Source organism: Channa argus, chromosome 16, assembly GCF_033026475.1.
Source record: "Channa argus isolate prfri chromosome 16, Channa argus male v1.0, whole genome shotgun sequence".
In the NCBI taxonomy this organism is placed as follows: domain Eukaryota; kingdom Metazoa; phylum Chordata; class Actinopteri; order Anabantiformes; family Channidae; genus Channa; species Channa argus.
In genome coordinates this window covers 3,439,306-3,455,099 of record NC_090212.1, presented here as the reverse complement: position 1 = coordinate 3,455,099, position 15,794 = coordinate 3,439,306, and the positions used below count along the sequence as shown (strand labels likewise).

General features: G+C 38.6%; 1 protein-coding gene across 1 annotated transcript in view; it reads left to right on the top strand.

Moving 5' to 3' along the window:
* babam2 (BRISC and BRCA1 A complex member 2) overlaps positions 1–15,533 on the top strand; it is a 72,443-nt gene extending 56,910 nt beyond the window's left edge. Inside the window, exons 8-12 of the mRNA XM_067478627.1 lie at positions 7,086–7,185; positions 12,889–12,959; positions 13,420–13,502; positions 13,610–13,763; positions 14,673–15,533. Coding sequence (XP_067334728.1) covers positions 7,086–7,185; positions 12,889–12,959; positions 13,420–13,502; positions 13,610–13,763; positions 14,673–14,736 — 472 coding nt within the window. The 3' untranslated portion in view covers positions 14,737–15,533. The remainder of the gene's footprint in view (positions 1–7,085; positions 7,186–12,888; positions 12,960–13,419; positions 13,503–13,609; positions 13,764–14,672) is intronic.
* Positions 15,534–15,794: the final 261 nt, after the last annotated feature.

Below are 15,794 nucleotides of genomic sequence, written 5' to 3'. Positions count from 1 at the left end.
GTTCTGTCGGTGTTAAGTCCAAGACTGTAGGTTGAGTCCTGGCACTCCGGTTCCAAATATTGTCCATTTCACAATTACTGGGGCCGCTTTATTCCAGCGCCTTGATCTGTGCCTTACCAGAATTGTATCCCAGATACAGTACATACAGTTCCTTGGACTTGACGGCCGGTAGGAGCAAAATGTCAGAGTACTCTTCGAAAAGAGGAGTTTTCAGTCTGGGTTTTAAATCCATTTGGATGAATTACTTTTCTAGTTTTCATTTTTGTTATTGAATGTTGGTTAAAGCTCCAAAGTATGTGCATGTGTAAACATTAGCCAAGGCCTTAAACCAAGCTTGGACATCATGTCTTTACTTATACACATATTGCTATTACCCAAGCAATCTGCTGACACTGAGGCCAGTGATGCCTGCTAGCTATTTTACTTGGACACTAGTGCCATATCTTGATTGTTGTCTTCAATGTAACCAATGTATGTCATGCCAGGTAGCACGTAGCAGTGTGGGTACATGTGGTGAGAGTCCATGCTCCTCTGCAGTAATTAAAAAAAGGATTGTTTATTATTTATTTCTCTTTATATCTCTTTCTTGCTATAGTAATGAAATACAAAATAAATAAATACACCTTTACGTTTTCAAATAATCATTTGAAGGAACCAAACGGTAGTAAAGTCTATTGAGAATTTTTTAAACTACACTTCTTAACAGATTAGTGCCAGATGGACGTGTCTTCAAGCATTTACCTGCAGCAATAAAATACTTATTAGCATGGTCTATTTAGGTCTTATCTGCAACAGTGAAAGATTTAACAATGTAATAACCACATCCTTGCAACTTAAATCAGTTAAAACATTTCAGTGATTAATTTGCACTCAGCACTAACAACCACACATCTGCAGTTTTAAATGATCCTGCTTATTTTTTGCTCATTTTTTTTTCCTCCAACTGTTTCATAACCAAACTCATTGCTCTTTTCATTTTCACTTTTACTTCTCGTTTACCTGATTGTACTGTGCTCATGAAATGAGTTGGATACATCTCTCCTTCCCCCAGAAAACCTGCTGCATTGCATAAAAAAATCGAGTGGGCACCGTCTCTGCCCCCAAACCAGATTTAGGAGCCCAGAAAAATCAACACAGAGAGACAGTTTTAGGCTGCAGTGCACTAATGTTTGTGTATCTGCATTTGCCTTTAGGTGCCTGTGTGTGTATGCGTGTGTCTGTGCACACATTTATGCCTGAATGCTGATGTGTGTGTTTGTGTGTGCATGTGCCTGTGTGGGTGTACAGTTTGTGTGTGTCCCTTTTCCAGGGTCTGTAGAGGTGTTTCATAGCCTTTGAAAATCTTTGCATTTCGATCAGATATTTTTCAAGGTTTTCTGAACATCTTGTCACAGTCAGAAATTGTCAGTGTGATAAAATAAATTCAGAGCTAACCTGGAAAATCCACTCTGCTGTCTGAGATGTTAGTGCAGACACTTCTCTCACTCTCAGCAGCTCAACTAACTTTGTCTTCCTCATTGTCCCCTTAAATACTTTCTGTTATATGTTTTTTCTTTATAACTATGCTTTGTTAATAATTGTAAAACATACAATTAATATAATAATAACATAACAAAATATTGAGGCCGTCCTTCATTCCCATTGTTAGAATACAATATGTTTTTGGCATTTCTTCACAGGAATGCAAACCCTCACTACATCTAACCCCATTTGTGAATAACAAAGACCAAAATTTCTATATAGCATGATGGGAAGTTTAGAAATGAATGGGTAATTTGGTGGCTGTTAAAAAATAAATGTGTTAGATATCCATATGAAGACACAGAAAAAATATCAAATGCAAAACAGGAGAAAAAATGAAAAAATATGTTAACAGTAAAGCACATGAAATGAATTGTTACAAAAGTCAGTCAACAGCGATTATTTGAAATAGTATAAATGTGAAAGATTATTGAAAGAAAAAAATATAAGCAAAACAAAAGAGCCTAGTCCTACAAAGGACAAACACATCTGACCCTCAGCTTGATCACTTGTTAAATTGTGGTGATGGTTCATGTTGAGTACTGCCCAAGTGTAATGTTAAGATCACGTCTTGTCTTGTGTCAACCTTTTCTCCATTAAATTGTGTTTATATAGTAATTTGTTCTATAAAAAATGTATAAGTGTAAATTTACTGTAATTGCTGTCTTGATTATGTTAACTTACTAAGTTTTATCAATGCAATATGTAAACAATGCCTGTAGTGCATTTTTATGCTTCAAGTATATTCCTGATTGCAGCCTATGAAGACAGCATGGATGTATTAAAGAAAACCGAGTATCGGGATATAAGATGGTGCCCTATTCTGTCCTGTGACAGTAGACCCTTTTCACAAAAATCACAAGTACTCCACGAATAATCTTATTATATGGGAGTAATCCTTTAATTTTTAGAGACACATTGGATATCAACAGTTTGCAACATAGTGTTTGCAATTAATTGATAAAAAAACATAAATTCAGGCCCCTTACATTTCTTCCTGAATTTCTTACTAAATGTGGTTTCTAGGCAGTATGGTTTCTTGTGTGCCACATATTGTATTGTGTGCCAAAATTCATTATTTCCCCTTTCAGCCTTCATTTTTCTTGTAGTAGGTGTTTAGGGACATCCAGCTTTAGGTTCTCAGACACTGTAAAATGTATATCGATCCTTTGCATTTCTGCTTTATTTACATTCAGGATGTCAACTCTGATGCAAACAATGAACCTCTAAGGCCACATTTGGTTTGTTTGTCACCAGACTGTCCTGTGTCTGCTTAGTGTCATAGAACACCTGCAGCACACAACAATTGCATTTTATCACATAAGGGTTAGTAATCCAGTCATATAGAGCAAAATAGTTTTATTGTCACAACCTGCAGGTGGTTATGTTGAACTTACGTGGCCATGAGCACTCATCTCTCTGCCAAATAAATGAGTGTGACAGTGGACAATAGGAAGGTTATGCCTTGTTGCCTAACCTTATCATATACTAGTGAGAGTGTGTAATGGTCATAGCCAGAGGCTCTGATTAGTTTGCTTTATCCAAATGGATGATGAATAGAGATTCAGAGTAAAATTCAGCCCTGCTATGTCAGGAGGGTCACTAACAATGAAAAGGTTACTGACTCCTTTTGCCATAGGCCAAGGGCGCTGTGCCTAGTCGCAGAGGAAGAATAGGATGTTATGTAGTCTAAACAGTCAACAAAGTCATATGTGGGCTTCTGAAGAGCCTCCAGGCTTTAGGAATTGAAGAAGGCAATCAAAATGGAAATGTTTGCTGCTCTAAAACTACATTTGAATCTCCAAACAGTTCTTCTTGGCTGTATTTTTCACTTTTGTAATGAATCATGTCTGCCCTCGTTCCAGCTGAGTCTTTATCTGCTCTCACGCTGTCACTGCACTGTCATACACACCCTCTCTCTCCTTCACACAGACACACACACACACACACACACAACCACACATAAACAAACAAACTGAGCTCCCTCACCATCCACCTGAGTCACACAGGATAATCTCTCTTGTTGATGAAGTCAGAGGCAACCCTGTCACTGTACAGCATGTGTGTTTGTGTGTGTGTGTGTTTGTTTACATGCGTGCATGTACACTGTCTACTGTAAATATGTCATACAGTAGGCTGCATTGCTTAGAGGGGCCGTGTTAGGCAGCATGTCTGCATGATGATTGCAGTGTGTGTGGGTAGTGTTGAGAGCGGTGCCACCAGTGGAGACAGAAGCAGGGACTCTTCAGGGTGCCACTTGGAAAGTAAAAAACCATTATGTCTAGATTTTGAGCCCACCCACAGGAAGCTCAATTTAAAGCAATTGAGAGCTTATACTGGAAGTCTCCTAACAATGGGATATTAATAAACACTACCCCATCATTTCAACAACATTTTCTTTAGATTTTTTTAACTGTAATATGCAAATGTGTCTATATGTACAGTATATATGTACTTTACTGTACTGTACTGTAGTTCAATGAAAATGTGCACACAAACAATATATCACTTTGGTTTTGTTTGTTTTTCAACTCACTGTGTGGTTCAAGGGGAACTCCACTGATTTTACACATAAAGGTCAGTCTTGTAGTCATGGACTCAGACTGTGAAAACATTTCCGTGTCTTACGTGGTTCTGAAGGAGTTCCTGAGGAGCTGTGTGTCAAGGCTGAGAACACAACCAAGATTATTTATCACCATCAGTATCGTTTGAGCTATGAGTTTGACAAGACCACTCTTAAGAAAAGATTGTTGCATTATGGGAAATGTAGGAACTAGTATTAGTAAGCCTGGCTAATACTAAAGACTAAGACTGAAAAGTCTGGATATCTGTGGCTCTGCTGCTTCAGCCATTCTTTTTATGCCTTCATGACAGCAACAGCAGTGGCATTATATTTTAAAATTGAACTGGCAGAAAAACAGCGGACAGTGGTCCGACTAGAGTTTGAGTTAACATGTAAAGTACAGTGGTTCTGTCAGATTCTACACACGGTTGCATTATGAGATTTTATTTTGTGCTTTAAATCCAATCCTGCCTTTTACCCGAACTGGTAATTAGACTAATACTAAATCGGTGAGAGACTGCTAATGAATCTATTCATTGCTTAATAGCTCATGACTACAGTGAATGAAGAGGTTCACTAGCAGTGTTAAGTGCCCACTGGACACACAGCATTGGTAATTTATTTAGACTGTCCAACAGCAACAACAGATTAGAATGACTCAACTAAAAACTATACTAGGGACTTTTAGATGTTACTATAATAATTCTGTTTAAGGTGGAGGTCAGATACATTCTTGGTGGGATTCTAATGAGTCGTCTTCATCTATCAGTTACTTTCAAATTTAGTAGTTAGCAGAATATATTTTATTCAAAGTACTGTTTTCTGCTTCGTAAGCAGTAGAGGTTCTATATGTAACTTAATCACACAAGTAGTCCATGCTGATAATCATGTGATCATTTACTTGATGACTTTCCACACTCTGTACGGCTCATGAGACTGACAACAAGCTGTTATGAAACACAACATGTTCAGCTTTTTTTAAATCTGTTTTTCATGCAATTTCTACAATTTCAGCTCTATGGGTTTACTGCCACTTTTAATGAACATGACAGTATACTGCTTTAAAATGATTAAGCAAATGATTTTCAAAATGTCACTTTTAAGTGCTAATTGCAATTTTACTAAATCATTTATTTTACAATTTTTTTACTAAGATCCTTGGTTTTAATCTGTTGGTACAGTAAGCTTAGTAGGTGGGTGGAACTGAAATGAATGATTGTTATCGTTCGTCTGTGTTTGAATTGTGAGCTGATTAGGTCAAATTCGGTTGTTTCAGCTTTAGAGAAGTTTTTTTTTCACTGGCTGGTGTCTAACCATTCTCCATTAAAATAAGTATTCCACAGACAAAATAGCTGAAATCCAAAATACATCACATTTATTCACATGGCTGCTATTACCACAAATGACAAACACACCATCATCTATTTTGTGCCTCTGTCCGCATTTCCATCTGAATGATATGGAGCTATTCTTAGCTCTGTGGGAGGATAGATGGGCATCATTTAGATTTTCCTTTTCAAAGGCTTCTCTCCTCGTTGCTGCAAGCCATTTTCAATCGACCATTTGTTGGTGCACGGCAAAATTCACAGGCTAATGCTAATTATGTGCACAAAGCCTACTGTAAATGGTGGCTTTGATTTTGTCAGAAAAGGATTTTGACAATGAAAATGGCTTCATGACAGTTTGCATGGCTTCTTTGTGAATACAACCTTATTAATATTCAGTCCATCATCAGTTCCAAGAAAAGTACATTTGGACACTTTTAACTTGTTTAAATCTTTGTATATGGATGTGATTCTTATCTTTGGAAAAATGTTATTTACTATCAGTAAAAACTCCAGTATGTGACACATCCACAATTGATGAGAGGCCATATGTTCCCCACACAGAGAAGCATTTGTTAGTCATTGTCAACACACCTCTTTGTATGTGTTGTGTGTTAATCCGGTCGCTGTTGGCCTTGTCCTGACCCCTGTTAGGACATCATGGTTCCCATAAGCATTTGTGGGATTTGGTCATTACAGTAAGGTGGAGCACATCATTAGGTGCTCCACCTTCCTCCTCACAACTCCCACAGCCTTTCTTTGGAATTTTCAATGTTGTGTAAGTCTCAGGACTTCTGCTGCTTATCAGCTTGTTACAATGACAAAATGTGGAAAATATTCTCATACACTATATTAAAAAAGCAGTTTTTTTTGTGTGTGTGTGGCTGTGGCTGGATGATATAATGAAATTGGTGATATCATGACTGTGGTCTCTGACTCAATGTTATAGTTTCTATGGTTTTCACATCATGGTTTCATTGAATAAATAAGAAGCCCAAGGGCTGCATTTCGATATATATGTGATCTTTGTCTTAATGTTGCAGAATCTATGCTGCTTACATGCATCTTGCAGCTATGCACTGCATCCACTGCCCCACTCTGACAAAGAATTAAAAGCAATAGATGAAATCCTCATCTTTGTGTATTAAAATGAGCACTAAAAGCCAATAAGCAGTTCCTTAAGACCTTTAACCCGTCCTCTGGGTATTCCCTCTGTTTTTGCCCCAGATCAGTTAAAAAAAAAAAATGAGAAAGTGACTACTTCAGTTGGTTAGTCATTTGGGAGATGCAGCAGCAGATTTCCTCATTAAACAAGCAGGCACTTCTCATTAATGGAGATGTGCTGCCGGATTGAATAATGAAAATGGCAAAATAATAAATGAATGCGTGAAAGAAAATAAGAATGGCATAGACATGAATCTTTTCATTTATTCATTTATTTTTTAATTCCACAACTTTAAAATGTAGCAAATTAATATGCTTAGTTTTGGTTTTGCTATTGAATTTACGTGGCCACATAAAGCCCTAAATTGGTCCCGTAACCATGGATGAGTATATAAGCTCCAATGAACAATGTCTGGCTTAATTTTAAATGCCTAGTATTACGTGAATTACTGTATGGTAAACTATACAGAAAGTCCTACGAGCAATTAAAGGCTGTTTTTTATTCCCATCAGTGCCCTGGGAGGCTCCTCTGCACTTCATATCCCAGCATTTCCCAGTGGAGGATGCTTAATTGACTATGTCCCTCAAGTGTGCCAGTTACTCACCAACAAGGTAAAACTCTTAATTATAACTCATTTTGCTTTTACAAATTGTGGTTAAATGTGACGTGTAGTCCCCAAGGTCTTGGTACTATAATTAATAGTATTTGGCAATATTTCTTGCTTGTGATAAAGTTTAATACATGTTGGTAACCCTTGGTGCAGCAAAGAATGCCTCCACTCAGTGTTGGCGTTTGAGTCGTTGCAGTAATATGTGTATGTTCATTCATGCACGTGTGTCTGGCATCTGCCCGACGTGGGTGTACTGGCTGGCCTCCATAGGCCATCTGAGGGCTCCCTGGCCTCCCCATGTTGACAGGTAGATGTGCAGTGTAGACGTGAAATAATGCCATTTCCTTCAGGGCAAATGCCCATCCAGCGCAGTCCCCATGCACATGTATACACACAACGCACAGAGATACTCCTTCATCTCTCCCTATGCACCTGGACTCTGACCAGCATACTCAGGGTGTCTAGAACAATTGTGTCCCTGACTGACATCCATGTCTCTAGTGGTTTAAGTCCCACAATCTAAGAACTACTCCACCCACCTATAAGTTGCCTGTGATTGGAAAGGCTTTTTGAAAAGCCGAGTCAATAGTAGAGAAAGACACCTTGACACAAAGAAAGAAGACTCTTGCTCATACTATAATGTAACATAATATGTAACAGTAAAATATTTGAGAGTAAGTATACATAAGAGCAAACAATGCAAGACTTTTACTACTTCAAAGCCACATCTTATATCACTCCCAGATTAATTGCAAGCAGGTCCACTGCCTCCCTACAACATGCAAACTGTAACTAAGCACTGCATGGTGTTCGGAAATTGTTCAGTGCCTCACATTTAGGCTGTAGACAGAATAATAAAGGTCAGATTGTTTGTTGCCTTTTTTAAAATTAAACTGCTGTACAATAACATTTGCACAAATCTGAAGTCTCCCAGTAAAGGCCTGATGTTTATAATTTTTTCCACTTCGAATTACTCAGCAAATGTTTAAGGAAACTGATTCAGAGGTCTAGAACTCAACTTTTAGCCTGCACTGCCAGGCTTCCGTTAAAATGAAATGAAATGAGATACATCTTAGTTTCCATTTGTGTATATTCACACATCATCATCATAAAACTGTCGTTTTCAACTTCCGTATATAGGATGTCGTTTTTGAGAATTATAGACTGAAGCTGAATTATGGTAACAAAAAAGCCGTCGTTCTAATATATCAGACAAACACAGGCTGTTCTGTCATGTTGTTCTTTTAACACCATCACTTGTTTCCTCCCACTTTAGCCAGATGCTGTGAGTGTATTGACACAACCATACTGCCACATACCTCAGCTGTGATTGTGCATCTGGCGTCTGTATCTGTCAAAAATTGATAATGTTTAGGAAAAAAAATCCGCTTCAGAAGCTAACAGGTCCAGAGATGTGTTTCAGGTCTGCCCTCAGTGTGTGATGTGTACATTTGTGAAAAACACACACAAAATAAAGTCAATTATTGTCTTTAAATCAAGTTCAACAAAATTATTTTACTTTTACTAGTTCTTCCTTCGACTTATTTTTACTTTTACATACTTTTAATACTGTAGACTGAGAGTCTAAATAAAAGTAGGGCAATTACAATAAACTATTTAATATATCGTTTAGGTTTCTCGTTGTAGTGTGTATTTCATGTTATGAGAGTACTAGTGTTTTTAAAAGGAACCTGTTAACACCTGATGTTAAACAGCAGTTTGTATCCAGATATATTATCAGAATAATGACTGTTGTGATCACATTTACAATCATAGCTGATATATGCAACACTGCATTTTTACACATACTATGCAAAGCAGACAGTAGGAGGACCAGGCACTGTCAACAAAAAACAACTGTAGTTATCGCCTGCTCATTGAATGCATTACTCCACAGCTACAACTGGGTTTGTGTTAAATGTGGGAAAGGATGTCTTCATCGGTAACAGATTGGTTTCTACCTGTGACTGCCACACTAACTAAGGAGTTTGTTACTGTTGCTGCTCAAACATCTGCTATCATCTCCTCTTATTGGAGGTAATGTCTGTCCACCTATTGTTAGTTCAGGTTTCCAACACAACTTAAACATTACTGATGTTTGATTCACATGTGCTAAATTAAAGGTCGGTAGGACCAGTAGCTGCGTACTGGAAAACACACAGCCGGGGACGCCTCCAGAAAGGGACAGAGAGAGGGAGACAGAGAAGGAGAAAGACAATTACGCGAGAAAACGCACAGTTTTTAATTTTTAATAGTGATCATTTTTGTGGCAAAACCAAGTTTTTTTTTTTTTGAAAACTTTATTAGACATATGCTTCATATTCTTATTCACTATCAGTAAAATTGCCTTCAGCTCAACTCTGCCACCAAACGATCATGAGTCAGCATATAGTGACTTCTTCATAGTACACTTGTATGCCAGTATTTCCCAGAAGCTGAATAGACAGCAAACTTAAGAATGAGTCATGATATCTACCTGTGAATAATCCTTTCTAACAAATATGAAGATGCTGCACATATTGCAGCGGGACATTTCCAACATGGCTGAGGTCAATCAGAGATATACTCTGTGTCTTTACTCCTGCTTTTAATTATTCTTAAATGTAAATTACTTAGGTCTGTGTCCAGTCTTGTGGTTTTCCTATATTTTTTTCTTCAGGATGATTTACTTACAGAATTAGGGGTGTGATACACTGATCTCTTCATTTATCAGCAAAAGGCGCTGATTTTTTTAATACAAATTGGTAGTCAGATGTCATATCAGTCACTCTTTTATAATATGAAAGCCGGGGGTGGTGTGAATGCGTATGTGACAGAGAGAGATTTCTTAATCACACAGCAAGGAGCATTTCCGGCATTATTGCATCACAGGCCCCACAGATAAATGCACAAACTAAATGGCTCCACAAGTGAGGGAGTCATGGGTGTGGGCTAGTCTGAATACCTGTCGAGCAAGATCACCTATGTTGCATCACTTCAACCTCCAGGCAGCCAATAGGAGGACATGGTTTCAAGTCACATTGAGAGTGGGGGTGGGAAATCCTTTTCATCTATGGTTATGAAAGTTCAATGATCCACAGTTCCCTTGAAACATACACACAAAGACACACACACACACACACACACACGCAGGCAATGTACTAAATAAACAGTGTATTGAGTATGTGGCCTTGTAGCTTTTGAGAAAGCTAAATTGCTGCCTCCACTGTCCCATGTAAATATAATTGAACAGGAGGCTGAGTCACATCGTGTGTCTGTGTTTAAGAGCTCTTGCAAAGATGAGACCTGTCAGACACACACACACTCATACACTGCTGTGTGTATCAGCGATTACTACTTCCTTCTTTCAAAAAATGCCGTCATTCATACATGGTTGATGAATAATCACTACCAAGACTGTGCGACTATGGCGCAGGAGTTGGAGCGGAGGTAGAGCGGTCGTCTAGCCATCCCACAGTTGTGGGTTCGATCCCCGGCTCCACCGGTCACATGTCAAAGTGTCCTTGAGCACGACACTGAACCACAACTGTGTGTCTGTCATTGTGAGTGTGAATGGGTGAATGAGAAGCCGTGTGAAGGGCTTTGAGTACCAATAGGTAGAAAAGCGCTATATAAGTGCAGAACGTTTACCATTTTACTATATAGTACCAGTAGGGACGGCAACACTGTCTACTGGCTTGGATATGATATGTGTCAAATGAACCACACGGTCAAAATGCTTTTGACTGCTGGCATCTATAATCACTGATATTATTACATTATCACACAATTCTTGCATTGAAAGTGTTGTTTTAGAGATAGATTAGACACATTTAGTGTAGATTATTGTTTTGCAATATTCAGAAGCTGTGTCCCTTATAAAACCAACGTTAAATGTAACTACCTGACAATATTTGCTGACTGCTGGTTTACCAGCACAAATCACTACCTGGATGTGTGTGTTCAAGTACCTTAGTCAAATTTTCTACATTCATAAAAGCTTGGAAGCTAATGTTCCATGTAGTGTAATGTTACTCATGGGCTTCTATTAAATCAAACCATAGTAAAACATTTCAGCTCTGTCATCCAATAAGTAGCTTCCTCCAAGACTGACATAGTCCAATTGCAGTAAAGGATCATTCTTGCTAGATGAGGTCCCCTTTATAGCTGATTGGTGGGCTGCAAGCCTTCCCACCTTCTCAAGATGCTCAACTGTGAAGCAAGCCCCTCTTTGAACTTGAAGATATTCAGTAGACACACGCTGAAGTCACGCATACTCACAAGAGAAGACCCCTGTGTTTTTGTACACATATTGAAGTATCCAGTGGAGTGATTTTTAAGGAGGTGGCTGTGAATGTTTAATGTCTGCACCTGTCTAAATTCACCTACTCGTCATTTTTGTATGTTCTCTTGTATTTGTGAAAATCTTGTCAGCAAGACTGCCAGTTCATCATACCAGCACTGATAAGTAATATTTGCTCTAGGGCGTTATACTCAGTTGTGACACTATAAAGATAAAGGTAGCTCATGAGCTAAATGGAAAAACTAAAAAGGTCTTAGTAAGGAAAAACGGTGTAGACGCTTCGTGTCAGAATGTCTCCTTTAATGAATAAACGGTATTGGAATGAACACAGTCCATTCAGCAGACAGTCCTTTCTCGTTATTATTGACAGAATATGGTAAAGCTTTTAATAGCAGCTTCTTTGGCTGTCAAGGGGTAAAGCTAAAGACATTGTACTTCTGTGACATTTAAATTTGCCTCTACAAAGGCTGCATGTTGTACTACTTTTATACTCTGAGCCGTTTGATTTTAAAGTAAAAGCAGCCAACTGAAAAAGTGTTTTTTGTCCTAATCTCTTCTCCCTACCATGATGATTAATTTTACGTTCTTGGTCACTTTAAGCAGAAAGCCTCTCTACCAGCTTGTTTCCTCTCAGGGTGTGCACACACTGGGAGTAAGCACAGCCTGCCAGTCTAAATTCAGGACTAGAAAGCCCTAATATCCTTTGAATTGGACAGGGGGGCAGATGAGATTAAAAACAATAGAGATACATTTCCTTTCCATAAAACAGGATGTGCTCTTCATGCAGTGTCCCAAGCCAGGTTTTTTAACCCTATCATCACGTTTGTCCTCCTTCACAACGGCCTCTACATGTTTTGTTTTTCCCTACTACTTTTTTCTGTCAAAAAATATAAAATAAAAATAAAAAAACAAGTATAAGCTACTTATCCTTCATTGGAATATTGCAGTGTTGCCAGTTTTTAAAGGGCAACATAATCGATTTTCAACTTGCTTTCTATAGCTTTAGTTTAGGGTGTAAATGTACATTAATGCATTTAAACTTTGCTCTGACTTCTTTATATTAAAATATTTCTCTGCTTCTAGCTGAAAACCCCCTACAGATGATGTCATCTGGAGGCGTTTTTCAGCTATACGTAGAGACTATATTTTAATGTAGGGACGTCAGAGAGAAGTTTAATGGAATTCATCTACATTCACTACCCAAACTAGAACCAAAAGCAAAGCACGTTCAATATTAGTGAACGTGTCTTTTAGGTTTTTTCTACATATTGCACTGATTTGGAATCAGTCTGTTGTCTTTTATAGGCCATTTTCATAAGATTTTATTACCGAGAACTGGATTTGAGGCAAATGATCCAATTACATCACTGGTCAAATTTTGTCAGACATTCACTGTCAAGACTCACAAGACTCACTCTATAGGTGCAGTATGTCATCCAAGGCTACCACAAGAGGAGAGAGTACATCGCTGCCTTCCTTAGCCACTTCGGAACGTAAGTCAAATATCCACGACCACATCTTACACTGATATGATCACAGCATTCAGTTTAATTCACTTTTGTATGTATTGCCACCAAAGTCATCACAAGACACTTTACATAAAAAAGTCAAGACTATATAGATATGTAGAGAAAACCCAACATTGAGCAAGTCCCAGGTGTAGTTGGAACGGGCAAAACTCCCTCCAGCAGAACCAGGCACATGGTGGGTGGCCATCTGCCTTGACCCATTAGGAAGTGGAAAGAAAAAGAAATAAAAAGCAACAAGCAGCAACAAGACACTGGGCAGGTTGGTGGGGCTGGGGGATACCTGCAGAAAGGTACAGAGGGAGAAGCACAACTATGGGACTGTTCAATCAACATTCGTCACTCTCTGTTTTCTTACAAGAAAGTACTCGAGGTGTAAAATCAGACCTCGTGAAACTTTGGAGACATGAATGTGTGTGTATTTCAGGGGGGTGGTGGAGTATGATGCTGAAGGATTTACAAAACTCACCCTTCTACTTATGTGGAAAGACTTTTGCTTCCTAGTGCACGGTAGGAACGTCCTTAAAAATACACATCTAAGATCACATCTGATGCTGTTTTCTTATGACCCTCTTTAACTCGTTTTGCTTCTCTCTCCCTGCCTCTGCTCTTTGTAGTGGATCTCCCACTGTATTTTCCCAGAGACCAGCCCACCCTCACCTTCCAGTCTGTGTACCACTTCACCAATAGCGGTCAGCTCTATTCTCAGGTGCAGAAGTCCTATCCTTACAGTCCACGCTGGGATGGCAATGAGATGGCCAAGAGAGCCAAGTAAGTAGAACCTGCTACATTCAGTTGTTTGCGTTTCGAAACGTATACCAGGTCATCTTTATAGCTTTCTTAACTTTAGTAACTGTTTCTACATTTTAAATACAATTTTAAATTCTCCTACCTCAGAAGTAAAAGCAACAGAAGAATTTGCAGGGTATTAAATCTTCTGTTGTCCACAAAGTCAAGTTAAAACTGGGAAATTTTTGATAAAGCATTTATCACTTTGTGCATTAAAAGCTGAATATTGGAATAGGGCCTTATTGTGTACACTGTGCTGATATTCACACATTTGATTCCACCCTCTGTACACATAAACCGGCTTGACCCCCTGAGAGTAAATCTATAGGCATCATTGGTTATTTGAACAGTGCTCATGTCTCTGTATGGCAAAGGTTAATAACTGCTATGTGTTTATATATCTTTTTCACATAGAGATTATGTAATTGTGTAAATTCAGTGCGTCACCAAGCCACTGTCTTTATTGTTAAAACTGTGAATTTCCAAATAGACTAAAATTCTCCTTTTAAAAAGTGTAATTTAGTGAGGCTAATTTTATTACTTTTAGAAAGCCTGGTTTAATGTTTCCCCCCTTCTAAGCTAACTGGATGTCCACAGTCGTATTTCCATCACACCCCACTTAAGCAAATCACCGTGTTTCCCAAAATGTATTTTCCATTATTTTTTTTCGCTCCCTTTCATTTCTGGTTTGCAGTTTGTAACAAGGAGATCTCCTGTACATTTCTACCTTTCATCTGTGCTGTGCTACACGCTGGGGCTGGGACCGACCCAGTGAATTTGTTAGATGCTTTGAAGCAGTTGAAACACAATTATTGTCATATTTTCATGTTTCATTTGCCGTAACTCCCCCCCATCCTCACCCCCCCCTCACTCTCTGTCTCTCCCACCCAGGGCATACTTCAAGAGCTTCATCCCTCAGTTCCAAGAGGGAGCCTTTGCCAACGGGAAACTCTAGTACCCTTCAGCTTAATGACATGCCTGGAGAGTTGCCTGTGGGAGTATGTGTGCGGGTGTGTGTTTGTGCACACCATTGTGTACCTGTCTGCACAGACGTATGTTTGTGAAATGTACTGTACAGTAGCAGTACAGTGAGAATGACAATGTGCTTTTTGCACTCGGTGATTTCCACTTAGTTTGATCTTGAATAGTTGCCTCTTAGTCAGTACCTTACACAGGCAAGCCACTTTTCTGTACAAGTTTAGTTGTCCAGGCACTACAACATGCTACAGCCCACCACTGGCTGTAGGGGTGATTGGTTACCTCCACTACTAGCACAGTAAAGGGCCTTTTTTTAAAAAAAAAAAAAAACAATACTCTGACGGGAACTTAAAGTGACTATACAATCTGACTTTGAATTAACAGCAATTTCATTGTGCTGGTGACACCTGGATTCAAGCAGCCAAACCACAAAGGATTGGACTCACAACAGTGCATCTAGAGCTATCAGCACATATTTGTTGATATGTAAATCATATGTAAAACATTTGCTAGATCACAGAGAGCTGTAAAAATGATGCAGAACTTATTTGTTTACTGATCGTTGGCCTCTGTAAATCACACGATTGTCAAGTTTGGCTCCACTTTCAATGTTTAAATGATCTCCATTTTGCCCTTTAACTGTTAAAATGTTGTAAGTTGTCTTTGACTGTTTAAAGCCCTGTGAAGTCTTTTACTGACATGTTGACAATGTTGTAACTTAATATGTTTTGCCAAAAATACTTTCCAGTAAAGTAAAGTTTGTTTTCTCTGTCATTGTATCTTTGATTTCTGTATCGTGTGCATATATGGCCATTGATTCATTAGAAACCTATTAGAAAAATATTGTTAGATTAATAACAGAGAAACATAAAACTCTTACTAAAACTTCTTCTTCGACAACTTCATCCCTACCGTTGTTTTCCTGATATACTCCCTCCCCTGCAAATGCTCGAACTCGATCCAACTCTCACCTCTGTCACTTTGTCTCCAAGCCGTCCTGCCTCTGCTGTCCCTTTAATATACCCATTCCTAATC